At 52.8% G+C, this 27,261-nt stretch overlaps 1 protein-coding gene across 1 annotated transcript in view; it reads right to left on the bottom strand.

The window, feature by feature from the left end:
- Window positions 1-1,013: 1,013 nt before the first annotated feature.
- Ube2ql1 (ubiquitin conjugating enzyme E2 QL1) overlaps window positions 1,014-27,261 on the bottom strand; it is a 37,551-nt gene continuing 11,303 nt past the window's right edge. Inside the window, exon 2 of the mRNA XM_076856228.1 lies at window positions 1,014-2,303. Coding sequence (XP_076712343.1) covers window positions 2,172-2,303 — 132 coding nt within the window. The 3' untranslated portion in view covers window positions 1,014-2,171. The remainder of the gene's footprint in view (window positions 2,304-27,261) is intronic.

Genomic DNA, 27,261 nt, shown 5'->3' on the forward strand with positions numbered 1-27,261 from the left:
GTAACCCAAATTCCAGGTGCCCTGAACGGCTGAGATTGAGCTGCACGTCTCCCTGCCTTGCCGTGGGCAGTAATGGAGCCCACGGGGGTGGTGGCATGTCCCCTGGCAGTACCTTTCTGTCCTGCTTACCTGGACACAATGGCGGACACATTTTCCAAGCAGCTGATAAAAAATAAATTGATCCAGCCTTGGATAAATATTTTTTTCAGAAAAAAAAAAAAAGGAAGTTGCTTTCGATTTCACATTACCTGGAAATCGCTAAACTCAAGTGCTTTCCTGAGCTGAGAAGAGGTCCCTGCCCTAGGTCTTCAATACTCATAAAGTAATTCCATCCCAACCAACAGTCCCAGGGGCCAAAGACCATCAGCCCCTCACTGGTTCCAGCTTGGAGAATCCCACGTTGGGGATCAGAGAGGTCAGGCTGCAAGGCACTGTCATCGGGTTTCCTGACCACGGCCACTCTCAGGGAACCTGAGCTTGGGGTCAGGCCGTCTCAAGTGGGTCACTGTAACCTGGCAGCTGCATTTGTGTATTCGGGGCAAATAAGGAAGGGTAAGGAAGTAAGAACGACAATAAAGGACAGATTTGGTTGATCCCCAGGCACTCTGCGAGGAGCAGACCTTGTTGTTTGAGGCGAAGCCTCTCTGGTCTCCAAAACCCTTGAACAAAGAGAACAGCAACTGGAGAGTCAGAACTGCCTGAAGAGTTGTTCGCCACCATCCAGAAGTGGGCTCTTCCTTCACCGCGGGAGGTTTGGGTTTGACCCAGACACCCCTGGTGCTTTCAGTTTAGATTCTCCTCATCTCCCTGGCTGCCCCTTGGGACTGTTTCCACCTGTTAGATTTTTGCAAAGACTGTGGCTTCCTAAGACTGCATTTCCTGGCTGTGAGCTGTTGCTCCTGAAGTACAAGTTTTGGTGTTGGCAGTCTTTGGAATATTAACATTTTATAAAGCAGATGAAATATGTTAAATGGAAGCCTAGCTCACAATGATTGGATTCTTGAGTCAGTGTGTCAGGTATGCATGATTTTATTTAAAATGTGTCCAATCAGATTTTCCACTTGGAATGAACATTTTTATCTCTTTCCGCAAGTTATTACAAACAGTATTTCCTCATTTCATGGAGTTTCTTAGAAAGTTCTAAGTAACTTAACAGAAGAGAAAAATGGAACGGCGGGAGATTAAATAACAGGAGGTTTACACCACACGAGGTGCCCGCATCTCAACCGTGGGGGACACACATGTGACTACTTGGGGAGGAAACAGACCCGGCCATGCAAGTCAGGTGCGATCCCGTGGTCTCCTTTGGCAGCTCCGTCTCCCCGTCACTAGCACGCAGTCCACCGAGTCAGATGATTGCATGAGTGGGAGACTGTCTTTGCTCTGGTGGCAGGAGCACGAACATGCTGCTGCCGCGGGTGGGAGTGTCTCCTCGTCTCTGCCAACACCGCTGACTCTGTCACTGCTCTGAGCCCCAGGGGTGCACCTGGCGTGCATTTGCAGCGTCCCTGTCTCTCATGGAATGGCACTGGTTTATCTGGAACAGCAGCACACCACACAATCAGCATAGAGAGCACAAGTAACCAAGTGGGCGGTTTTAATCACTAGAACCTGGCAATGTTAAATTGTTTTCATGAGCCGCAGGTCAGAGCATGGATGAGGTCTAAATGATGTCACAGCAGACCAGAGGCCACAGAAAGAAAGACATGTCTTCAGGTTGTGTTGACCTGCCAGGAAGAGAGACACAGACACAGGGCACAGCAAACAGGGGCCGGCCGGCCGCAGTGCGAGGTGCTCCTAGGAAACAGGAATGCGCCGTTTACATGGGGCTGGAGCTGGCGAGCACCGAGGCTCCCGCCTGCTCGCTGGAGCTGCTGGCATGGGAAGAAGCTAAGGGCCAGGTGCCGGGAGGGCGGGGACGGGCAGGCTGGGGAACGTCACCATCTCGACATGTGTTCTAAAGCGCTTAGAGATGATCATTCATTTATCATGGAAACCTAACCCCGAGTGGCATTCGCTCCCTTCTCTCTGTGAATACACTTGTTCATAAATAACTTCAACGTCTCCTTGGCATTCAGGGTGCAGTTCTGGCTGGAGTAGAAAAGGATGGAGGGTGTGCAGCGTGGGGAGGAGAGGTCAGGGAGTCGGTGCGTGTGGACACGGGCGGGCGGTCAGCCGTCAGACACGGGCGGGGTGACCCAGCCGTACTTTTCGTGAGTCTTCACCAAGCTCTTAAAGGTGGCTTCGGCCTCCTTGCGACTGAAGGACTTTTTTGACTTGCCGGCTTTTCTGCAGATCCGTCCCTGCGTGAGATGAGAAGAGAGAGCAGGTTAGAACTTCAGCTGTCCTTCTGTCTCCCATCAGCTCTGCCTAAAACGCGGGAAGTCGTGGGACTTTCTGAATCAAGGTGACCTCGTGGCCATCAGCACGGGTGGGGCTTCTCGGCCGGGCAGACACGGCGTTGGCACAAACGGACACAGAGCCAGGGCTGGCAAACCTGTCTTCACAGCCCACAGCCTTGGCCTCCCTGAGTGTGCTTGATCCATGAGGCAGGAAGCCGGCCTCTGCCCTCACCCCCAAGATGGCTGGCAGGACCAGCCGTGTGGGGCTAGCGTCCACTGGGAACCCAAGAGTCCCCCTCTAAGGCGAATGGGCGGAAGGCTGTGAATTCTGACTTCTAATTCCTCTTTGATAGCCGTGGGGGTAGTCAACTTGGGCACAGGTGTATTTAAGTACTCACAGACGTATTTGAAAGCTCTGGCTTTTAAAATCAAGCAGTGAGTTCCTGTCACTCAGCTGGGAGGTAGGTGAGGGGCAGGGGACAGGTCACCTCCCTGGCAGTGACCAGTGAGTGCTGGTCTGAGGACGAGAAGCTGCCCCTGCAGTGGGTGAGGGTCTGGACCCTCCCAAGGTGCACAAGAAGGCTCTAGACTGTAAGAGGGGGAGCTGGGACAGAGTCTTAGAGAGCCCCCAGGGCACAGAGCACAGCAAAGGCAAGAGCACACAGAAGACAACCAGCGCCAGGGCAGGACCTGGACGGACCTGTTGGGGCCTCTCGTATTCCAGCCTCAGTTATTCCTGAAACAGCCTCTTGATGGAGAAGCACCTGAATTGCCCCCTCGGCCTCATGGGTTCCTCTGCTCCCCCTGAGCCTGGAGTAGGCTTAGGCTTTCCTGGGAATCCGCTCCTTTCCCGAGTGTCTCATAGAAGCGTTTCACACATGGGGCAGAAACATCTCGAAAGATCTGGCTGCATTTCAACAACTAACAAGTGCCTTCTAATGATTACTGACTACCTCCTGCTGTTTATGGAGCTTTACTAAAGGCAGAGCTCTCTGAACAGGCCCACTGTGTTCCCGGTTGTAATGCTGTTTGCAGCAGCACAGCTGGGCTCGCTGTGGTGCCTTGAGCGGAACCAGGCCTCAGCACCCCCACCTCCTACACCATACTGCAGCCTGCCGCCCTGGACGGCCACCGTGGGCCGAACCACCCGGTCCCTGTGGCCAGAGGCAGGAGTGTCTCCCGACCTTAGCTCTCTGACAGTCCACAGTGGGAGAAGCTGGGCTAACCTCTGAATCCTCTGGCAAATGGTGCCCACACCTGAGGCCCGGGGGGCAGAAGGCCGTCGTGCACGTCTGACTTAGGGCTGGGGCTCCTTCCGTCAGTGGGCACACAGCACGATCCCTGGCTGGGGGGCAGAAGTCCAGGTGAGCTGTGCTGCCCTGAGTGGGCAGCCCTCTCACTCTGTCCATCTGCCATCGGGAAGGGACACCTTTGGAAAGGGCGGCTGAGTTCACATCAACTGCACTGCAGGAAGGAGCAGGGAGAGGCGAGGACAGGCAGTCACCGGCTACTGACTGCTGGAAGGGCCCCCGCCCCCCCGCCCCCCCCAGTACGACTCCTGGTTTTGATTTCCTCACTGTCCCTTGCTGGCTGCTGCATCATAAGTGACAGAGGGGACTGCTGAGAGCTACCCAGTTCATAATCGCCACCTCCATGTGCCGAGATGGGCCCCAGCTTGTTTCATTAAACACATGAGGCACATCTTTCTAGGGACATGGGTGACAATTCACGTGTCCCTCGAGAGCTGGTAGCAAGGGCTGGAGTTTTGGGGTGAAGTGCGTGTTTTCAGCACCTCTTTCTTCTCCCCAACGCTGAGTGTGTGGTGTGACTTGGGGGTTGTGAGCAGAAGGCACCTGGACAAGCTGGTCTGTGTGGCCAGAGGCAGGAGTGTTCCCTAAAAAGCAGAGTGACCTCGGGGCATCCTATCACGTTTGGCAGCAACGTCCACCTTGCCTGTCCTTTGTGAAAGTCCCAGCTCTTACAAGAAGCAGCAGAGAAACCCCCAAAGGAACAGGCCAGCTCGGTCGCCTTTTCTTCTCGGGGAATCATGAGCAGAAAGCCCAGGGCTCGGTCAGTTCCGCCCGGGAGACAGCTGCTGTCCTGGGCCAGGGGGTTGGACGCCTCCCTCCTCTAAGCCGTCCCTGGGGAACCCCCAGCTCCAAGTGCTCCCCGCACTCCCAGTTCACAGGCCCCTCTTCACCGACATCCATCTGTCCTCTCTGGAGGGGCCATTCCAACATGGCCCACCATGTCCCCACTCTGTGGGGTGGCTGAGCTGTTCCTGTTGAGATGTTCCTCATGCCCAGGGCACAGGAGGACACCTGGCCTCAGTCCCCAAGCTGCTGCTGGTGTTCGGGGACTTTCCTTGCTTGACACTGGCCTCCTGAAACTTGGTCTTTTGGGGATTAAAGTGTGGTCAGTACCCACTGCAGCATCACCGTGCCCAGGAGAGAGTGGACTTGCAGACCCAGCATGCTGTAGTCTCCTCTCCCACCTTGGGTCTCTTTGAGCTGAGGTCAGGGACCAGCCCGGGACACTTCCCTGGGGGAGCTCCTGCTCCCTCCGCCCACCCGCTGTGCTCAGTGCTGACAGGATTCCTGCCCTGCAGCGGCTGGCCACCACCCAGAGTGGGAAGGGTGCTCTCCAGCCCTCTCAGGAGCCCTCTCAGCATGGGACTGTGCCCCCGCAGCCTCAGACGTCCTGTCCCGTGCAGAGGCCTCCCGGCTGCATCTGTCCGAGGGACCGTCGGGGGCCGCTTTACCCTGAGCTCTCATTCTCCCTTTTGGGGTCAGCCGCTTTTTTCATTCCTCTTCAGACATTCCTCTTCAGCTAATGAGTCTCCGTCCCAGGCTGGTCCGTCCATTGTGTGCCGGGTGCTGGGAGGCAAAACCAGGCTGCCTTGGGGGCCACGTGGGGACAGGCGGATGGATGTACTGTAGCCGCTAGGGCTGACCTCGGGGCTGGGAGACTTTGTGGGGGGTGGTCCTGGGCAGGGCGCAGGGGAACCCATGCCTGGCCTCGCTGGCCAGATGCCAGGGCACCCCTGAGCCGTGACAGGAAACTTGTCTTAACTGTGCCACATGCTCCCACAGGAGGGAGCCCCTGGCACGCGGGGCAAAGATGCCGATGAGCTGAGTCCTCAGCCCTCTGGCAGGTGACTGCTGTCCCCCCCAGAGGGGGGCTGGTGGCTGGCGCTGCAGGGCTTTCCAGAGAAAGGGTTCTGGTCCTCACGGTACTCAGAGCCCACAGAGTATGAGGGGTTCTAGCTTAGGGCAAAGAGGAGAGGAGGGAGGAGGGCAGAAAGAGGGTCCTGGGGGTCTGTCTGTCAAGGAAGATTTCTGTTTGATGGCACTTAAGCTGAGCCTTGAAGTCAACTTCAGCACAGGCTCAAATAGCCTGCTACATTCTGGGGACAATGAGCACAGGCCCAGTGGGTTTGGGAATGGAATGTTTAGGCTGTGCATGGGTGCTAGTTGGGGAGGAGTGGCAGAATTCAACAGGCCTGGCTTCAAATCTCTTTCTGACTGTGTGACCTTAGGTAACTTACTTAACCTCTCTGAATCTCAATTTCCTCATCTGTAAATTAAGTATATTAATAGTATTATACAACACTGGAGTTTTATAAGGATTTAACATGTTAAAACATGTAAGATGCTTGGCCTGATGCCAGGATTAGGGTTAAAAACAATAAATGAGGCTTTTTGTTTTCTAAACTATCATGGAGGGTTGCATCTTTTCATTAAATCTACTTTTATTCTGCCTTCTTGAAAAAGCAAAACATTTCTGTCTTTTAATGTGGATATTGTGATTCTATATATTTTGTCCCAAAAATGTCTTGAGGCAAATCCAATATAGTGTGTTTACATGTTTAATCTCAGCCTTTTAAATCCTGTCCATTTCCAGTGGTTCATATTCAGGTATCCAAACCTATACTTCTCACTTGATTAGAGTTTTCTTTTATTTTCCTTGCAAACATCCCCTCTTGGTATTTCTGTGGTTCACTTGCCTGTGAGTTACAGGGGTAGGCTCCCCAGAAACAGTTGAAACTTCCAGACTCCTTGTGTAAAGCTTTGAGGTCCCCGAGTGCGTTTCCTGAGCCTGGATGGCAGAGCGGCGGCTGGTGGTGAAGCCTTGGTAGTCCAGCCCTCAGCAGCCTGCCCGGCGCCGTCCCGCGATGGGCCGTGCGCATTGCAGACTCGCCATCTCGTGGGACCTGGGGAGCAACCTGGAGCTCCTGGGCTTGAAGAAGGCAGCGCACAGCGCACAGTGGTGCTGCAAGGAGGTGCCTTTAAGGGTGTCCATAAAAGCCCGTGTGTGGACATAGCGGTGACATTCAGACAGCAAGGGCGGAAGAAAGAGTGTCTGCAGTGCACTGACCAGGGACCAGAGCCCAGCAGTGGCCTTGCTGAGTAGAGGGAGCCCCGGGCGCATGTGCCAGGTGGAGGGCGGCAGCTTCCACCCTCCGGCTGGGGGGCTCCGTGCCTGTCATCAGGACTCTGCCCAGCAGCAGCCCACCCTGAGGAAAGGAGCAGGGTCAGGAGGGTGGAGCCCATGGGCTGCCCTGGAGCAGCACGGCTTCTGTCCACAGTCCAACTCCCAGTGGTGGCAGAGCCCCGTCGCCTCCGCGGGGTGTCGCTGACCCAGGCTGAGCGCATTCCGGTGGGTAAGTTCCATGGGCAGCTTTGCACACGGCCCAGGGCAGCAGAATTCCAGCCCAGCCGCAGGGCTTGCTAGGAATCTGAGCTTCCATCAGGTGACTTACAACAGGCTACGGCAGAGCTGGGGTTCCCACCTGGGTCCTGGGGCCGAAGCCTGGGTCACCCGCAAGACCTCATCAGAACCAAAAGAGAGTCACGGCTGGGTCTGTGGAGCCTGGGGGGACGCGGTAACCTGGGGGCCACCTCCGGGAAGGCCAGACTTCCTGCTCTCACCCCTCCCCACGGGCTCCTCTGCTGGTGCCTGGCGGAAGCCCCCGCCCAGCACGACGCTGTTTCTTTCACTATTTAGGCGTCCATGTCCCCCACCAGCACAATCCTCCAAAAGTTTCAGATTTCAGGGCGTTTTCCAATTTCAGATTTTTGAGTTTGAAATATTCAACCTGTAAAATCTATGCAAATATTCCAACGTTCAAAAATTTCTGTAATTGGAGGCACTTCTGGTCCCAAGCGTCTCGGATCTCAACCTGCATCTTGTTGGAGGACCCAGCTCTACCCACGACAGGAGGGAGGCTCCCTGGAGAGTCGGCTCCCCCTCCTGAGGGGCTCAGACCTGTCCTGTGGGTGAAAGGGCTTCGGGTCAGGTTTCTTTGGGGATGAGTCATTTGGGAGGTGTTATGGCCAGACGGGTTTGGTGGCTTGTCCAGTTAGGTTATTGTCATGGTCCAGAGAAGGTGGCTGAGGGCCCGGGAGAGGTGGGTGAGGAGAGTCCAACAGAGGCCCAGTAGAACCACGACCCAGCTGTTTCAGGACCTTGCTTATCTTCAGGGCACAGTCAGAAGATAATGTCCAGATGCAAAGCTGCTCCTCTAAAGAGGAAAAGTCCCTTGGGAGAACATTCTAGAACTTTTCATTAAGATCTCAACCACAGATTCTTCATTATAATCTCTAAAATATTTTCCTAATTAGTAGCCAACCCATGTATTGTTTCTTAAATTTGTAAAATCTCAGGATGACAAAACCAGCATCAAAGTTTGGGCCAGCAAACCAGTTTTGTCTAAATGTTGATAATGCTCATTAAAAAAAAAAAAAAAAAAGTAAAGCCACATCCCTCAGAACTATGACAACGAGTCCTCAAGCCCTGGCAGCACTGAAGGCAGGGTTCCCAGATGCTCACAAAACATGAGCGTCTCTCCCCCTACGCCTGAAAGAAAGTTCTAGCAATTGTCAAATCTGCTTTGAAACAGATGGCATTTCTTGGAGGAAGCCAGCAGGAAAAAAAAAAAAAACAACTTTTTTCTAAAAATATAAATGACAGCAAATGATTATTTTAAAAAATTGTTTTTGGAGGTTCCATCAATTCTTACAATTTTGCTTAAGCGGCTGGACCCCAGGGGGTTTTGTTAGAATGCACCTTCGTGGGTGGAGTGACAGCAAGGGGCCACTGAAGACCAATGAGGTGCGCAGCATGCCAGGCAGGGTTCTCAGGATGGGATGAGCCCTCCCACCCAGCTCACCAGGGCAACCCTGGGCCGTCACCAGCCCTAGATGACAGCAGAGGAAACGGGGACACGGACATGGATTAGATGGCTGAAGTCACACTGCCAGCAATGCTGAGAGCGGGGTCAGCGCCAGAGTGTCTGGCTTCAGAGGCCATCTGAGCCCAAGGTCAGGCCAGCCCCCAGAAGCAGGAGAAGGGTCGCTGATGGAAGAGAAGGTGACAAGACAGTGACGCTCCACACCCTGCAGCTGCCAGGCTTCCGCCCTGCGCACAGCACTTTCCCCACCAGGGAATTCCTTCCGTTCCTCTGTCCCCTCTTTCCAACTTGTGACTCCCACGTGCACCCTGTGATTTACCACAGCTTGTGTACACCTTGAGCCTATCAGGACATTGACTCTGCCTTTGTCTCCCAGCCTCTGGGCCCCGCCACGGAGCCTGGACCTCCACATGCCCGGACAGATTCTCGGGGCCTGGCAGGCGCACCCTCCCCGGGAAGGCTCTGTCCACGCAGGTCCCCAGGCTGAGATAATGGGCAATCTGTGTCTTTCATTTTCCAAGGCACAGAATGCAAAAGGAAGATGCCCAGCCAAGGACACTGTGTTCCGTTTTCAAGGCTAAAACGTCCATTTAGCACAAAACTGCCCCTCCTCCTGTGTTTTCTCCTTCAGAGACAATTCTACCTGATCAAGGAGGGTTCTAGAAATGTTCCCTGAGCACACCCCCACTGTCATGGGCGACTTGTGGGAGGACGCAGACAGGCACCTCTGCGTTTCCTTGAACACTGTGCTCCTGCACACATTAGTGCCATTAGCCTGCAAGCCCACTCTCCCGGTGTCACCCTGACCCAAGATGGTGCTGCCCAATCCCACACTCTGTTTGCCTGACCTCTTGGCTCAGAATCTGGGCCAACCCTCTCTGTACGCTTGGTCTTCCTCCGGGCACCAGGCTTTTCTTTCCTATTGGATCAGATTTTGAAAGGGAAGAAACTCAGGCCTCCTCACGGAGCCTCCCCCACGGTGCTCACCCGCTTTTGCCCCTGCCTGGTTCTTGGTGCTCCCTTCTCACTGTGCCCTCCTGTTCCAGAGAGTGCGACTCTGCTCCGTCCAAACTGTGGCCGCCTGTGGCTGCAAGCCCATGACACTGGGGCTGCCTCCTACTGTCCATGTTGCCTTGACTTAGGGATGGGACCCGGGGTCCCACTCCGTGTTTTCCTGGAGCTGCATGTCAAAAGGTAGCAGGGTGCGTCAAGGCAGGCAGCTTTGTGGGAGAAGCCAGGCCTTGCTCCCGACCAGGGGGACATGAGTCCGAGAGACAGGGAAGCACAGCCCTGCAGAAGGTGGTCAGGGAGACGAGATGCTCTGAAAGTGAGCCCCTCTCCACATTCCAGACAGACAGCATCTTGGCCGACAGGGACCACTCTTCCCCATGTGTGGGACACACTCCACCTGCAGCCCTGAGCTCCTCTGCCGTGTGCTGTTGATTGGATGCTGTCCATCATCAGGCAATCAGACACCTCCTTATTTCACAACTCCCATTGTTCAGTTCCCTAATGCAGGTAACAGTTATGACAATGTCTTTGAAGGGAAACACCCCCCACAATGAAGGAGCCAAGAAAGCACCAGGTAACATGACAGGAGAGGGTGCTGGGTAATTAATCTGTCAGACGGAGGGCAGCCACACCGTGCTCTCTACCCTGGCTAGCTGGAGCTCCTGAGTTTGACAAGAAAACCCCAAATGTGGTTCTTCCAGAGAAACCGCATGGAGAGAGACGCAAGCCTTTCACAGACAACCAGGGTGACATATGCATGGAACACTCACTCTGGACACGGTTCCCGGCTGCAAGGAGCAGGTCTGCCTATGCACTTGGGGGTGACATTTCACGGCTTCATTTCCCAAGCGATGGGACTTGTAATGACAGAGAAAGTTCACGTGGCATATTGCAGCACAGGAGTTGACACGTGCAAAAAGAACTTCTGCAGCATTAAACAAATAAAGCTGATGAGATTCTGGAATCGGTGGAGGTTTTGGGATATGTTTTTGGGAGAAACTGAAGAGTGAAAATGTTATGAATTGGGCACAAACTACATAAAATACATATTATTTTTCATAACAGTCTGTTTTGCTGTCAAAACACGGCAACAAGACTCTGTGTGGATTATTTACTTCACCTACTTTACTACTCTACTTTTTTTTTCAAGAGGATCAGAGCCTTAAAGATGTGAAATTTCACTTCTTCCCACGACTTGCTCAAGAGCGGCTGCCTGGCTCTAACAGGAGGGCTTCTGGGGACAGAGCAGGGTGACTTGAATTTGGTTTTCTCTCTCCAGACATCTGGTACCAATGGAACTCCTGCTGTGGGGAGTGAAGGAAGCCTCCTAGAATAGCCCGGGATAGCTGCTGTTTCCACAGAGTCACGAGACTGTCAGAGGTCCGCTCCGTCTTTGATCCATCACACCATGTTTGGAACACTGGGCATTCCCAGTTCAGCCTCTGCCACTCACATGAAGACCAGTTTTACTCACCCTGACAGACACTTGCACCAGGCAGCCACTGCCCTCTCCAGTGGACACAGCTGAAGTCCAGCTCACACACTTTCTGCCCCAAACACTTCTTTTCTAACTCCCCTACTGTGAACAAAGCCAACCAGCTTCCAGCCAACCATTTCTCCAAAGCCTGTGATGTCATCAAAGAGTCTGCTGGGGGCCCCAGGTGATGCCATCAGGAGCCTGCTGGGGGGCTCCAGGTGATGCCATCAAGAGCCTGCGGGGGGGGGCGGGCTTCAGGTGGGTGATGCCATCAGGAGCCTGCGGGGGGGGGGGGAGGAGGGGGATGGGCTCCAGGTGATGCCATCAGGAGCCTGTGGGAGGTGGGGGGTGGGGGGGAGGGGAGGAGGGGGATGGGCCCCAGGTGATGCCATCAGGAGCCTGCTGGGGGCTCCAGGGTCTTGGGTTTGAAGGGGTAGGGTTAGCAGGGACTCCACAGCTGTCCTGGTGGGGGACACCGGGTGGATTTCAGTCTCCCCTCAGCCCACAGAGCAGCAGCAAGTCTGCAGGGGCTGACTTCAGCATGAAGGACTGAGCCTCAAGCCACTTGCTGAGAACCTGCTGTGACGGAAAACACTGTAGGTCCAAGATGGTGGCCCCGACTTCATCACACAGAGAGGAGGCCATGGCTAGGGCTAGGTCTGTGAGGCCCTGTGGGCTGGGTGGGCAGGGGGAGTGGAAAGGAGCAGGTGGACGGGGAAGGTGGGCAGGTGGAGGTAGACAGGGGGAGGTGGGCAGGTGGAGGTAGACAGGTGGAGGTGGGCAGGGGGAGGTGGGCTGGTGGAGGTGGACAGGTGGAGGTAGACAGGTGGAGGTGGGCAGGGGGAGGTAGACAGGTGGAGGTGGGCAGGGGGAGGTGGGCAGGTGGAGGTGGACAGGAGGAGGTGGGCAGGTGGAGGTGGACAGGTGGAGGTGGGCAGGGGGAGGTGAGCAGGTGGAGGTGGACAGGGGAGGTAGACAGGAGGAGGTGGGCAGGTGGAGGTGGGCAGGTGGAGGTGGACAGGGGAGGTGGACAGGAGGAGGTGGGCAGGTGGAGGTGGACAGGTGGAGGTGGGCAGGGGGAGGTGAGCAGGTGGAGGTGGACAGGGGAGGTAGACAGGAGGAGGTGGGCAGGTGGAGGTGGACAGGTGGAGGTGGACAGGTGGAGGTAGACAGGTGGAGGTGGGCAGGTGGAGGTGGGCAGGGGGAGGTGGGCAGGTGGAGGTGGGCAGGGGGAGGTGGGCAGGTGGAGGTGGACAGGGGAGGTGGACAGGAGGAGGTGGGCAGGTGGAGGTGGACAGGTGGAGGTGGGCAGGTGGAAGTGGACAGGGGGAGGTGGACAGGTAGAGGTGGGCAGGTGGAGGTGGGCAGGGGGAGGTAGACAGGGGGAGGTGGGCAGGGGAGGTGGGCAGGTGGAGGTGGACAGGGGGAGGTGAGCAGGTGAAGGTGGACGGGGGAGGTGGGCAGGTGGAGGTGGACAGGGGGAAGTGGGCAGGTGGAGATAGACAGGTAGAAGTAGACAGGTGGAGGTGGGCAGGTGGAGATAGACAGGTGGAGGTAGACAGGTGGAGGTGGGCAGGTGAAGGTGAACAGGTGGAGGTGGGCAGGTGGAGGTGGACAGGTGGAGGTGGGCAGGTGGAGGTGGACAGGGGGAGGTGGGCAGGTGGAAGTGGACAGGTGGAGGTAGACAGGTGGAGGTAGGCAGGTGGAGGTGGACAGGGGGAGGTGGGCAGGTGGAGGTGGACGGGGGAGGTGGGCAGGTGGAGGTGGACAGGTTGAGGTGGGCAGGTGGAGGTGGGCAGGTGGAGGTGGACAGGGGTAGGTGGAAAGGTGGAGGTGGGCAGGTGGAGGTGGGCAGGTGGAGGTGGACAGGGGGAGGTGGACAGGTGGAGGTGGGCAGGTGGAAGTGGGCAGGGGGAGGTGGACAGGGGGAGGTGGACAGGTGGAGGTGGACGGGGGAGGTGGGCAGGTGGAGGTGGGCAGGTGGAGGTGGGCAGGTGGAGGTGGACAGGTGGAGGTGGACAGGGGGAGGTGGACAGGTGGAGGTGGACAGGGGAGGTGGGTAAGGGAGGTGGACAGGGGGAGGTGGGCAGGTGGAGGTGGATGGGGGAGGTGGACAGGTGGAGGTGGACGGGGAGGTGGGTAAGGGAGGTGGACAGGGGGAGGTGGACAGGGGGAGGTGGACAGGGGGAGGTGGACAGGGGGAGGTGGGCAGGTAGAGATAGACAGGTAGAGGTAGACAGGTGGAGGTGGACAGGGGAGGTGGGTAGGGGAGGTGGACAGGTGCTCCTCTGTCTGAGGGAGCACTGTGGTCCTCACTTCCCTCCTCTGGGGGGAGGACTGTAGGTGGCTCCATTGGAAGGTCCACCCTCCTGCTCCTGGTCTCTCTAGAGTGGCCTAGCCCCCAAGGACAGGGGACCCTCAAGTGACCAAGGGCCTTCAGCATCAATGTTGGCCACCAGTCCCAGGATCCAGGTGGAGGCCACCCCAGGATGGCTGAGGTGGAGGTGGGAGTCCGTGAGTCCCTGGAGTTGGGGTTGTTGGTTTAAGCAGAAGGGACACTTCCACCTCTCTACACCGAGGGGGCCGCTCCTGCCTTGCGAGCAGCAGACCCTGAGATGGCAGTAGTTCCAGTGCCGACACTGACGGTGCACCTCTATGCCTCCCAACGACCTTCTCCTGCTGGAGATAGGGATCACTGAGCAGTGGGCAGCGCTGATGGACAGGCTGATGGCATCTGGTGCAGCATGGTGACCCAGTGTTGCCACAGGCACCCGCTGCTCTCCAGCACTTTCACCAACGTTACCCCGTAAGTCTGGGAGTTTTGTCTGCTGGGGAACGCTGCACGTGGCCCCTGCACCCCTGGACTGTCGTCCATCAACGGTTCCTAAGGAGCACCGCCCCCTCGCAGCTCCTGTCTGAGGCAGCAGGGACACAGCAACCCGGGGAGCTGAGTGAGGGCACACCCCGAACTCAGTCCAGGGCAGGATGTTTTGCACCCTGTGGGAAAATTAAACCTTTAAATGCTGAAAAACTTTTAATAACCCAATACCCATTAAACACCAGAACGGTGCTCAGTGCATTTGCCCTGAGAACACCCTTCTGATTGTTTTGTACAGTGGCTGCTAATGAGGTGCTAATGAGGTGCCAGGGCTGTGGGTGCAGAAGGAAGCATCAACTCAGCGTAAAAATAATGACTCCCTCAGCACATGGTTGGCTCCACGCCACCAGCAGGAAGAGGAGTCTGGAGCCAGGACCCCTGGGACTCCAGGTATTCATCCTGAAACCAGGCCGGCGCTCACCTTCCCGATTTCCAGGCGCTTCTTCCTGCCCTGGCCACCTCTGGCTGCCACTCTGTTCACCCCTTCCCCACGCTCCGGCTCTGCTCGCACCCGTTTCTGGTTAAATCAGAGCTCTGCGCGCACGAGATCCACGCTGCACGGAACTCTGAGCGTGTGAATAGGAAAAACTTCGAACCATTTCAAGGCTTCGAGACGCCACCTCACCCTTGAAAACAGGCTGCTGCTCTGCACATCTTGGTTCTGGTGTACCTGGGCCCAGGTCTTCTACGTTTGCAAGGAAACTGGGCAGAGACACAGCAGGAATTAGCTTGGTCAGTGTTGCCAAAACAAGTTGGGGACCTTTGTGGAAAACATCAGTGCTCTATTAACATAAAATAGTTTCAAGATTGTAATCAAGCAAGGAAGCTGATTCTAAATTCACATTCCTAGACTCTAGTTGAAACGCTTAGAAAAGTAAGGGACTGATTTTGTTTGACCTAATAAAATTAGAAAGAGATTTCCTATAAGCAACTGGGATGGCTATTATTACTTTTAGGTCATTACTTTGGGAGATGTTCTGATTTTAATTCTTTAATTTGTACGAAGGAGTACTGCCACATAGTCTCTGCTTTTTGAGTTAAGGAAGAATTATAACAAGTAGAGAAAAGAATCCAATTATTGATTTTTACAAGCATCCTTGGAAATCTTCTGGCACTGTGTATGTCATAGGCCCCTACATGTGGAAGAGTGTCAACCCCATTCTGAGGACTTTCCATGTCCAAGGAGGCGTGACAAGGAGACAGAAGCAGAGGCCGAGGTCACACAAGGTCATGCAGCTGATGCCTATGGGAGCCAGGACCTGAATTCACAGTGCTGGGCTCCAGGGTCCCCCTGGAGCGGTTATGATAACGGCTTCTTATCATGTGTTACAAGGAAATCTCAAGACTATGTCACTCCTTACTTGGGTGGGCAGGGATTCATTGTGAACGTCACACAACCACACCCCCAGCAACCACTGGGTGCTCCAGCAGACGATGATAAATCTTGAAGAATCATCACCCTTTGATATGAAGGCCCTTATGCCCCAGCTAGAATTCTGTTATAATTCTAGTCCTCAACCAGGAGGCGGGCCCACTGGTAATTATGCAGATGATCAAGTAGATAATTCGGGGCAAATAACTTTCATGGTAGTAGAGGTAGTAAGTGGCCAAATTCCTCCACAACCTAAGCCTGGCGCTCGAATCAGAGTAGTCACAGGATATAGCAGCACATGGTTGGGGTTTTTTAACAGCTGTCTGCCAGGACTTCCCAACCTTATCGGACCACAGAGTACCTGGCTCGCACCACACCATGCGGAACTTGTGGTAGTCATTAACAACCTGAGAACATGGGCTCATGCGCAATAGGTAACAGGAAGTCACAGATAATGGCAGTGACAGCCTCAGACTGTACGTAAAATATCACGTGCATGGGCCAAGGTCACTTCAACCCTACAGTCTCAAAACTCCAGTTAGCACTCCACTTCCGATTACAGTGACCCTACTAATCTTTTTAACAAGGTAAACATGTTGAAACAACTGGAGTTTAGAAGTAAAATCTTTCAATTTGGCTCCAAGTACTGATGCAACATGTTGTTACAATTGCAGCCAACAATTTTGTGGCAGCCTCATTGTGGACACAGCAATATCCACTTATGAGATGTCAAAAGGTGTTGAACAACTCATCAAAACCGCCTTTGTGAAAGTAGGGAGAAGTAATCCCAGGTGTCTTCTGTCCATGGGCGTAAGAAATTAATGTCCTTGATTTTGTTATTTTGATATTTACGTTGGTTTGCAGTAAGATTAAAAGACGTCAAAAATCTAGCTTATTCTGTCTTCATATTTAACACTGCAAAACAGTCAGTTTTGCTCTGGCTTTGTTTGCCTGCCTCTGGCATTACTGAGTGGTTTTCTGAGGCACTGAGATGCAACATTACGTTAACTTTGTTATTTTCAGATGAGAGAATTACCCACACAGAAAATCACAAAGACTCAGCTATTTTGGGGACCTTGACTTGATAGAGAGCATTTGTGTTCTACAACCTGCCATGTGTTTCTTACATTTCTTCCGCTCTTGCAATCAGACTGTGTCCACATGGCCAGTTCTGGCCAGTGACTGCAAGCAGAAGCCTGGTGAGTGAAGGCAGGTATCGCCCACTGAGCTTCCCGCTCTGAGCCCTGCAGCTGGGAACTTGGAGGCCCTGTGCTCCAGAGGGGGTCTCCACAAGGCAGAAGGACATACCCCAAGTCAGACTCTACACTGAAATGCCCAGTCTCTGTGCTGAGCCTGTGATCTAGGACCTATGGAAACTCGAGTTTCTGCTCTCAGTAAAATTCCCAACATAACAGTTGAAATCTTTCCATGATTGACAAAAAGCTAAGACAATTTTGAAAAAGCAGAGCCGAGAGGAGGGTCCGGGTCTGTGTGGTGTTTGGCCATGGGGCATATGCTAAGACCGGAGGAGGCTTGGACAGGAGCAGGAGAGGTGACGGGCAGATGAGAGTCATGACGTGGATCAGGAAGGGTGAATAAGGCACTCACAACAGCGACACAGGGTGGAGGGGTGAGCTGCTCTTAACCAACAGCACTCAGAGAAGTGCCCCTGAGGAGGGACCTGAGATGCCACAGGCACAGTTCTGAAGCCAGCAGCAGAACACAGAGGGCACATCTGCTGACAGTGGGGAGGAACGGCCACACACGGCCTTTCCCATGAAAAGACAGACGATGCAACCACTTCCACTCCTTAGGGAGTTGTTTTTTTTTTTTTTTTTTTTTTCCTAAAAGACAAGAGAGAAAATATTGGAAGAAGATATTGGCACCATCTAAAACCCACACGAGGAAGTGAGATCTGGAAAACAGAAAGAATTCCTGAAAACCGAGAAGGAAAGGCTGGGAAACCAGGAAACTCAACACTGAAATGAGAGCAAGTCCAAATGGCTGCCAAGGGCCCAGAGGGACATCCAAATGGACACACATAGGACACCACTGAGCACCTCCAAGGGCAGCGCCTGGGGAGGAGGATCTGGCCGGCTGCTGGCAAGGAGGTGTGGGACTGACCACCTTGGAGGGTCTCTGGCCACACCTAGAGGAAATCAGCAGAGGCCCATGGGCCCAGGAGCTCCCGACTGCATGTCTGCCCCCAGAAGCCGGCAAGTGAGCTCTGAAGAAAACCTGTTGTGATGACCAAAGGACGGAGGGGGCCGGGCTCCTCCCCAGGGCAGTGGAGGGGCAAACTGAGCCTTCACACAGTGGAATCACATGCAGGCATGAGGAGCCGCCAGCCAGGTGGCCGCTTGCAGGACGAGATGTGCAGGAGACATCTAAGAGGGAGGCCCAGGACACAGTGCCGTCCCTGCTCCCTGAACGTGCACACACAGGGCAGCACTTCATGTTCCACAGGGCCCCAGTGCCCTGGAGAAGGTCTGTCCCAAACTCCGAGGACCCTGGGCAAGGAGGGCCCTGTGTGAATGCAGGGCTTCCCCTCTCTGTACCCAAGTAAAAAGTAAGTTACAAGAAAAGGGAGGTTAAAATTAATACACAGGCAAAAACTTACAACACATAATGAAAATGTGATCGTTTTCCTGTCAATGATAACACGTTAGAAAGGATGATGCAAACAAGGTCTCACTCACAGATCAAGAAACACTCTGTGATCCTGTGTGGAGACCCTCCAAGGTGTCCTCAGGGACACTTGATTTGTTGTTCACACCCTGTTTGTCCCCTTTCCTGAGGGGTCAGGACCTACGATCTGCTTCTGTGGAGCAGAAGGTGGCTGGGTGCTGGGAGGCTCTGTCTGAGATGAAGCCAGAGAAAGACTACAGCCCTGTCCTGGGTGCTCTTGTCCCCTCACTATTCCCTCTGGGAAAGCCACCACCATGTCTCCACCACCTGCCAGGGACTGTGGGAGCCACCCAGGAAGGCACTGCCCACCACCCCTGAGTCGTCCCGGAAGCTTGGCTCAGCCAAACCTTCCAAGGTGACAGCGGTGATCGCCCACGGTTCTGCTCAGCTTCACGGCGCACCAGAGCCGAGGCGCCCAGCCAGGCGGCCACCCAGCCAGGCGGTCACGGCAGCTGCGAGACGGGAGCTGTGTGTTGCTCTGAGCCACTGGGTTTTGGGGTAGTTTGTTACTGGGTAATAGGTAACTAATGCAGAGGCCTGGGAATCCATTTAATAGAAAGAGTTTCTAAGTTAATAAGAAATAACAACCTAATTTAAAATGGAAAGAGGGTGAAATATAAAATTTCAGTGGCCACTCCCCAAAAAATTCCAAGAAAAAAATCCCAACTATATGAAAGATGGTAAGCCTTAATAAAATAAAATATATGTGGGCTGGGGATGTGGCTCAAGTGGTAGAACACTCGCCTGGCATGCGCGGGGCGCTGGGTTCGATCCTCAGCACCACATAAAAATAAAATAAAGATGTTGTGTCCACTGAAAACTAAAAAATAAATATTAAAAAATTCTCTCTCTCTAAAAAGAAAAAATAAAATATATGTAAGTTTAAAAAATTGAGATGCTTTGCCAGTGAGATTAGGAAGTCCCATGATCTTGGGGTAGGTGGCCGGATGTTCTGGTCTCATGCCGTCAACAAGATAACCAGGAGAACCTCTCCTATGGAGAGTTTGATGACTCTGTCCCATCAGTGTATGCATTGTCCCCACCCTTTGGTGCAGTGCCCCACTTCTGGGGCACCCCTTGAAGTATGAAGGCCCAAGAGCTAACCTGATGTTCAGAGGGGTCTACTGGACTGCTGCCCGCAGGAGGAACCAAGGCTCCTAACTGTCCACAGGCTCCGTCATCCAGGGCAAACCACACCAGGGGGCTCCAAGTCTGAGTTACCAGAAAGATGGCCAGTGTACTTGTGCCAAAATAGGTGCCCCCTTCAGCCACCATGAAGAGCATGTCCCTGCTGCTGGAAACCCTTGTAGGCCTGCTGGGTTATGTGTGGACCTGTCTCGCCTGCGTGCAGAGAAAGGCCATTACCCCCTGGAATCTGGGCTTTCAGTCTCTACCTTGAGCCTCTGGTACTGCATAAACTTGATACAGCGAGTGGGTCATATTTTCTCTTATCAGAAAACCTCTTAGGGGCGGGAGACACTAGACAACATGCACATGATCCTGTGCATTATCACACAATCTGCTTTTCTCAGTCCTTCCTGAACCATGAAAGCAATGATATTCATGGCAAGAATTGTAAAATAGTCGTAGTAACGATAGCTGTGGTCTAACTGTACAACTGGCTTGTGGAGGCCTGGACAGTAGTGACCACCTGCAGGGAAAGACGAGTCTTTTGAGGACCCATCTTTCAGAGGTCCAAGACTCGGTGCCATGTCCTGTCTTCTGAACGACTGCACAGTCTCCGTTATCCTGCGCTCAGCCTGGGCCACACTCCAGGGCTGCAGCTCAGACCTGGGCCCGGCTCCTTGGTGCTGAGCTCTTGGACTATCTTGTGTGGACAGAGACAGGGATGCTGAGACATGTCATAAGGCGTCTCCTGCATTCACTCGTTGCCGGAGGGTGTGGTGTCAGTAGTGTCCGTGAACCTGAGCTGAATGGGAGCAATCTGTTCTCTATTAAATCACTACCATCATGAGGGCAGATCAAAGTCACAGCAAGAGAGAAACTCCATTTATGTTACTTTTAATTGGGTTTGGGCTTTAAGTGTATTTAAAGGGGAAAAAAGCCCTACAGGTCACTTTAATTATGATATTATAACAGTCAGGGGTGTCACCTGAAATTAAAATGTAAATATCTAAATGTATGTAAAAATTATATAAATACTTCAAACCTATTTTCAATTTACAAAAGATCTATCTGATTAGGACCTCGTCCCAGGGCACGTTGATAGACACTGATACTCGTGGAGTTCACGGAGAATCTCTCCACTCCACCAACATCTGGAACTGCTCAGCCTCAGAGGCGGAACGTGGAAACGAGGGCTCGTCCCTCCGCCAGCTGTGCGCTTGGACCCAGGAGACTTGGCCAGAGCTTGAGCTTCCCAGCCTCGGCCACGTGGTGGATGAAGCCCAGCCTGCCTTGCTCCTGGTCGTGCAGAGCTCAAGTTCCAAGAAGGCGAGAGGCAACCGGCTTGTCACCTGAAGAAGGTGAAAGGCTCCGGTGTGAGTGACTCGGCCAGCCACGCTGAGGGCTCCTACCCTGTTCTGGTATCTTCGTGCCATATGGGTTGGTGGTGATATTGGGGTCATTTTAGTGATTTTGCCCACTTTTGAAGTTGAGGAAAAATGCACTCAAAGTGCAAATGGTTGAGCAAAGTTCTCCTCAAGGATCCCCTGGCTGGTCTGGTACCTCCCACACCCCTGTTAAATGCTTGTTTCCAACCAGTTTGATGAATAAAATTACCAATTGTTCTCTGATGTGACTATAAATTAAATGAGTAGAATTACCATAAAAAGTGGAATTGAGGGCTTTCAGAAAGCATCTTACATCTAATTTGGCAAGGACATCTGAAATGATAAAAATAACTTGATTAAAAACACTTATCAACTTGGGTGGATTAGCATAAAAACCAATTGCATCAAATACATTCACCATAGAAATTCAACCTCAGCTGTCCACAGAGCAGCTGTTAGGAAGCCCTAACTTGTTTAAAGTAATGATCTAGCCATCATTCTCTGCTTCCTTTTGATCCACTGCATGTCTACACTGCCTGCTTGATCCATCCCTTCCACTCTGGCTTTGCCAGACCACCCCTTTCTACGAATGCACAAAGCAGGGGTGACCCTGACTCTGTCCAGAGGGCCTCCAGGCAGAAGAGGACCATCTTTCCTGAGGAACAAGCGAGGAGAGGAAAAGCACCCAACCCAGGAGAAGACGGAATGGGTGGCTAGCCCAGCAGGGGACGGACATTCTTAGGAAAGGAAAGAAAATCGAGAGAACTCTTCAAACTGTGGACAAATTCGGAGGAACAACATGAGAAGAGGGTGGGAGGAGGAGGTTCATAGGGACCAAGAAAACGCAAAGTGGAACAAAAAAATAATAAATCATGCAGGAATTAGGAGGGAATCAGGAGAGAGAAGAGGAAGACGGACAGGCTCCTGATCACTGACTCATAAAAGCAGAGAGAGAAACCACACAGACAGAGCGAGAGGGCATCCTAGACGGGGAGGAAACACAGCATGAGGAGGTTACGGCAATCAGGGCAATTGGAAAGAGTGGACAGGACAGCGGGAGGGACAGAAACAGCGGGGTCTCCCTGAGGGAGAGGCCACTGGGAGGAAGGCCCGTCACTGACACTGGGGCCTGGAGGTGGCTGGTCCTTGGGTGAGGGGCAGGGAAGGACCAGGGCAGGGGCAGGCAAGAGGAGACTGAGGATGCCAAAGCTGCGTGATCCAACAGCCACGGCCCAGGCTGAAAAGGCGCTGGTGTGGCCTGAAGGGTCCTCGACACCCCCAGCTCCCAGGACGTGACTGCACTTGGAAACGGCAGAAGTGATTAAGTTGAGGTTCTTGGGGGGCCCTGACCCAATCCATCTGGTGTCCTATAAGAAGAGGAGATCAGGACACAGCTGGGCACAAAGGGAAGAGTCTGCGAGACCTGTGACTGCGAGGCCAGGAGAGAGGCCCAGGAGGGGCCCCCAACCCACCTGGCCTCACTCCAGCCTCCAGAGCGTGAGTGAACCTTTTCAGCTCGTCAGCCACCTGGGCTGTGGTCCCCTGTTTCCGCAGCCCTCCAATAACCACACCGGCTAACGGAGGCTCCAACAATATAGGCCACAGCTGAATGGAAGAAGGGAATGGGGTTGAGAAGACAGAAAACTGGGAGAGGAGGGGATGAGTTCCCACATAGCACAAGCCATCTCCAATCAGGAAAGACCACCAAGAAGTGAAACAAAAGGTGTTTACAGAATTTTTAAAACAACACCCCACTCTAAACTTCTCAATGAAATAAATGCCAAGAACGAGGGTAGGTGGGCCAGCAGTCCCAGGGCGCTCAGCCGCCCCTTGGCTTTCCGCCTGGGCTCCAGGCCCCGCCTCTGCCCCACCACCCCCTGCTGTGTTTTCTGGCCAGCAATATGACGATGCTTCAAGGGTACATGGCTACAAACACAACCCATAAAGCCAATTCTCCTTTGCTAAAACACCATGACCAATGCATTTAATGTTCAGAGAAAAACAGAAAATTCCGATGGCATGGGATGCACAGGGTGCCAGGAGTGAGAGGATTCTCTGCTCAGTGTCAACCAGAAAACGCCCTTTGACTGAGCATTGCTTTGTTGCTAAAAATGTCCACTCTCCCCGGCACTGCAACTACAAAGTACTCAACACCTCAGTCTTCCTTTGATGATTCATGATCTTGCTGCGCCTGAAGGGCACCGACTCAATTCCATCCTACAGCCTTTGATGAGTGCCCACTAGGAGGAAGGTCTGGGCTTGTTCTGAGGTCCTGTACTCTGGCAGGCCAGAAGCCACATGGCTTGCCTTCCCTGGGAGCGTCTAGCCTGGCAGGTGGGCTCCTGGGAAGCACAAGTCTCCAGAAGGCCCAAAGCACTCAGGAACCCAGAGAGGGAAGGGCTGATGCTTCATGGAAAATCTGACATCCGGAGGGGCCTGCAGATGGGTGGGATGCAACAGGAAGACCTGTTCTGGGGCTGCTCAAAGGGGGCTTGAGACCTGCTTGCGCGTACAGAGTCCTGAGTTAAGCGCTTCCCAGGACAGGCCACTGGGTCCTTAGGGGGACTGGAGGTAGACTCTTGTTCTGGTATCTGGAAGAGGAGACTGAAGGCGAAGAGCCACTCACTCCTTCCTCATTGTGAGCTGCACCTCCCCAGTTCCAGTCAGAGCCTCAGGCAGGGGAGGGCAAGGACGGGGTGGGGACATAACACAGCAGGCCTCACCAGAGCCTGCACAGGGCCCTGCCCTAACATGGCACAGAGCAACACTAGCACCAAGGAGGGGAGCCACAGTGGAGAACTGTTGCATCCTGAGATAGGTGACTTGGTGACAATCATTTTTTTTTTCTTGTCCCCTAGCTTTCTCTTATGAGATTAAAATATTCTTTTGAAGAATCTTCTCAATGCCTGCCACTTCACCTGGCTCTGAAATTTCAAGGTGAATACCTCTCAACCAAGAGTCTAAAAAAACTAACAAGGCAGTGGCATTTAAGAAGTGTGACGGGGCTCTGAGCCCCATGTGAGGACGGTGGCTGCCTGCGTTCAGGAACGGGAGGGATGCCCGTCAGAGTCCAAATGCCCGCCACCGCAGACGGTGAAAACACCCCGACGCTCTGGCCCTAAGTCGGAATGAAACTGCGTTGAAACATCATCAAGGCATTTAAGGTCCTATGGGCGGTCCCCAAGAGGTGCTGTGTGGGGAACGCACCAGTGAAGCCCAGTGCAGGGGGCCTCCTGTCCACACCTTCCAGACTCCCGCCCTGCTGGCAGGACGTCCCTAGCTCTGAGCTCTAGGAGGGAGCAGGGCAGAGCAGTCCTCTTGGCCGCTGCCTGACCTCTGCACGCCATTCAAGCCTCCTCTAACTGGGAAACGCAGCCCAAGTGGCCAAGAGCCCGCTGCAATGCCAGGGAAACCAGCCACTTCTGATAAAGCCCTTCGGCAACTTAAACAGACCAACGAAGGAAGAAAACAGAGCTCGTGTGCTGAGCGGCTCCACTGGAACCGACTGGGAGCTATTTCTCATTTCTTTTCTATTTCTGAGGTAGCATCTCGCCACCTGGAATTTGGAATTTCTGTCTCACATCTGATCTTAGGGCTTTTAGAGCTTGATGGTCTGTACTGCAGAACTTAACATACCGGGAAGAGGATTTACTTTGAATAACAGGAAAGTGCTAAATGTTGTCACAGCTCCATAAACATCACTGAAATCTTGGTTTACAAATGACCTGTTCACGACGCCTACTTTTCTCAATTCTGCTTAATGATGCAATTCTACATATTCATTAAAAAAAAAACCCTTAAATTCCTCTGAAATGAAACATATAAAATCACAGCACAAATGCTATTAACCTGACTGGGCTTTGATATCTTAGAAAACGAGGAGGTTCTTGCAGATTGGGCTGGGAGGGCCACATGCCAGGAACCCCCACCTTCCCAGTGCACACCAGTGGGTCAAATGACAGTGTCACATGCCACGCTGTTCCTCCCCATGCTGAGATCACTCTACCTGCCTTTGCATCTGTTCAAGTGGCCCTCATGCTCCCCTTCACTGCTGTTTCCCAAACTCATACCTTTCCACAGATTTTCCTGAAAATCACTGTATTATATACTTAGAATATGGCATGCTTTTATGGTTTGCAAAAGGTCACTTTTCAAAGGATTTTCTTGCCCAACCCTGGAGTAAAACATTCTAGAATGTTCTGAAATAGTTTCTTTTTAGAAAACTATAACTATTGGGACACAGTAATTTAAAAGATTGGCAGGAAACAGTGAAATAAGAGACAAGGAGGTGAAGAAAATCAAGATGGGCACAACATTACTAGTGATCAGTGTAGAAAGTATCACATGCAAAGGAAAGGGAAGGACCAACGGTGAAGAAATGAATGACTTAAATACACGTGGCTGAAGGGAAGGTCACCGATGAAACATGCTCCCTGCTTTTTATCAGGCCCCCAAACTGGACTGGACCTAGAAGACCAGTTAACTTCACTGCCTTTTTTTTTTTTTTTTTTTTTTTTTAACAGACCAAACAAAACCACAAACTAGCCTTTCCCAGCCGGTTTCAGAGTTGGAGATGCTGACTGACTTCCTTGCTCTGGAGACCGTACCATGTCCCTCGACTTGCTGGGCAACTTAATTTCATGGTGAAGTGGGAAAGCTTCCATAAAACTCTGTAGGGATGGTCCCACAGCAATTCTGAGTGGGCTTGCTCTGCCCTGAAGTCAGGCTAGGTCACTTCTGCGAGTCCTCTGACAAACACATCCGTCTATCCCAGTAAGGTGGACCGACTTCCCTCTAACTAGAGGACTCTCAGACTTGGGAACTCAGCGACTTGGACTTGGTGGTGCGTCAACATGAGGCAATACAGAAGGAGGAAGGGACACCTTGGAACCCTCACTATGAAGTCAGGAGGTGAGTCAGGCCCTGGGGGCTGCTTGGGAAGGAAGAGCCTCGTTCCGTCAAACACCCTCGGGAGCCCAGGACAACAGGGCCCTTGCTTGTCCCTCATGACTGCCAGCCCCTCTCAGCCTCCCACTCTTGGACTTGCGGAAGCCCTACATGCTTGTAGTCTCTAAAGTTGGGTGCACATTGAAGGTTGGGGGTCTATCTCACCCTCTGCAGCCCACCTCAGTTGCAGGATGCCTCTGGCTGCCACATCCTTGATCTTTCTTGATGGAGACCTGTGTCACTGGGGCCATCATCTGACCGCATCCACCCATACTTCCTCCCACAGTCAGGGTTGGGTCCTGGGTTGCAGTGTCTTTTGTGCTTGGGTGCTGATCAGGACCCGGTTCTGAGGTCCCTGAGCATCTTCTGGCCACAGAGATGGTGCGGGGCCATCTGACAGTCCTGACAAGGTAGATATAGGCACTCTTGTTTATGCTTGTTGAACCCATGGGCTCCCAGCAGGGCCACTAACTATGCCAACTCTGAGTGACAGCTACCATAGAGTGAGCTGGGTTCACTCCTTCCAACAGAGCTGTCAGGGCTGAAGACGGGGAAGGCCCTGCGACTGACCTGCAAGACATCTGGTGCAGCTGGGAAGCCTCCCAGGGCCCTGAGACCTCCAGCTGGTCTCAGAACTGGAGACCTTGTGGGAGCCTCACTGTAAGAACTAAGGACCTTCCAGATTTTTCTTAGAATAGGGCCACGAAAATGGTCTCAATCAAGAGATTATATAACAATTAAATGCTGTGTTTATACAGGAGTGAAAAAGAGAAATTTGAGAATACAGTCTGAGCTGATGGGTAGAACTGTTTCCATTGGCTGACTATGATGCTAAAAAACATTACAAACATAAAGAGGTAGTTATGGCAACACAGCCTAAGCCCCCAAACTGATGGAGATATCGCCACCGACTCTGTTTCCATGTAAAAGATAATGCTCCTTCTTAGAATAATATTCAGGGAAGACTGAGGACCACTGGAGACAGGGGAGTGCTTTGTGCCTATAATGTTCGCAGAGGCAGAAGTTTCAATATTGCTGAAATGTGGGACTATGGTCACAAGCACAATAAAAATAGCGGATGAATCCCAGAGTATCAATGAAGTGTGTGCCAGCCTCTCTCCCTGTAAGGGTGCTGATTCTACCCATGTGAGTCTTAGGATTTGGAAAGAACCCTAGAGATGGCTACTCAGTCTCCCCCCAGGGCAGGACGTCCTCTCAGATCCTGGGCCGCTCCCCAGCCCCAGCTGACTAAGAAATTAAGAGAATGTGAATCAGCCATTGGCACTGCATTGCTGGAGAACTTCTGGTGGCCAGAATATCACCTGGAACACCCACAGGTGTTTCTGATGAGCTCTTTCAACAATTCTTGCAGGTCAGTTAGGTTTATCTTGAATTCCACTCAGGAAAGGCCTTTCCCCAAGAGCATTGGAAAGGCAATGTGTAATAGACCACAGTGAAGATCTCTTTCAATTACACTGAAATAATTTATGTTCATTCTGCATGAGTGGTGATAATTGCTGGAGTCCACAACTTGGTACGAAATTTTAAATTAGATTTACCAACCAGTTTTTCACTTTAAAAACAAAATGGTAGCAGAGTTTTCAAGTGGACATGGTATTTTGTAGTGTCGTTTGTGCTTGGGTGCTGATCGAGACAGAATTTCAACAATGGTTAGTGAGATTATGAGAACATATGGCACGCAGCTAGAGATCCTAGATCCAATGTTATAAACGATAATATTCTCCCATGTAATTTTCTAACTTAACATCAGCAAAAGTTGAGTTAAATGTAAAGATACTAGTAACAGAATGGTACTCTTTATAGAACAAAGCCAAAAGGG

The sequence above is a fragment of the Callospermophilus lateralis genome, chromosome 5 (assembly GCF_048772815.1).
Source record: "Callospermophilus lateralis isolate mCalLat2 chromosome 5, mCalLat2.hap1, whole genome shotgun sequence".
NCBI lineage: Eukaryota > Metazoa > Chordata > Mammalia > Rodentia > Sciuridae > Callospermophilus > Callospermophilus lateralis.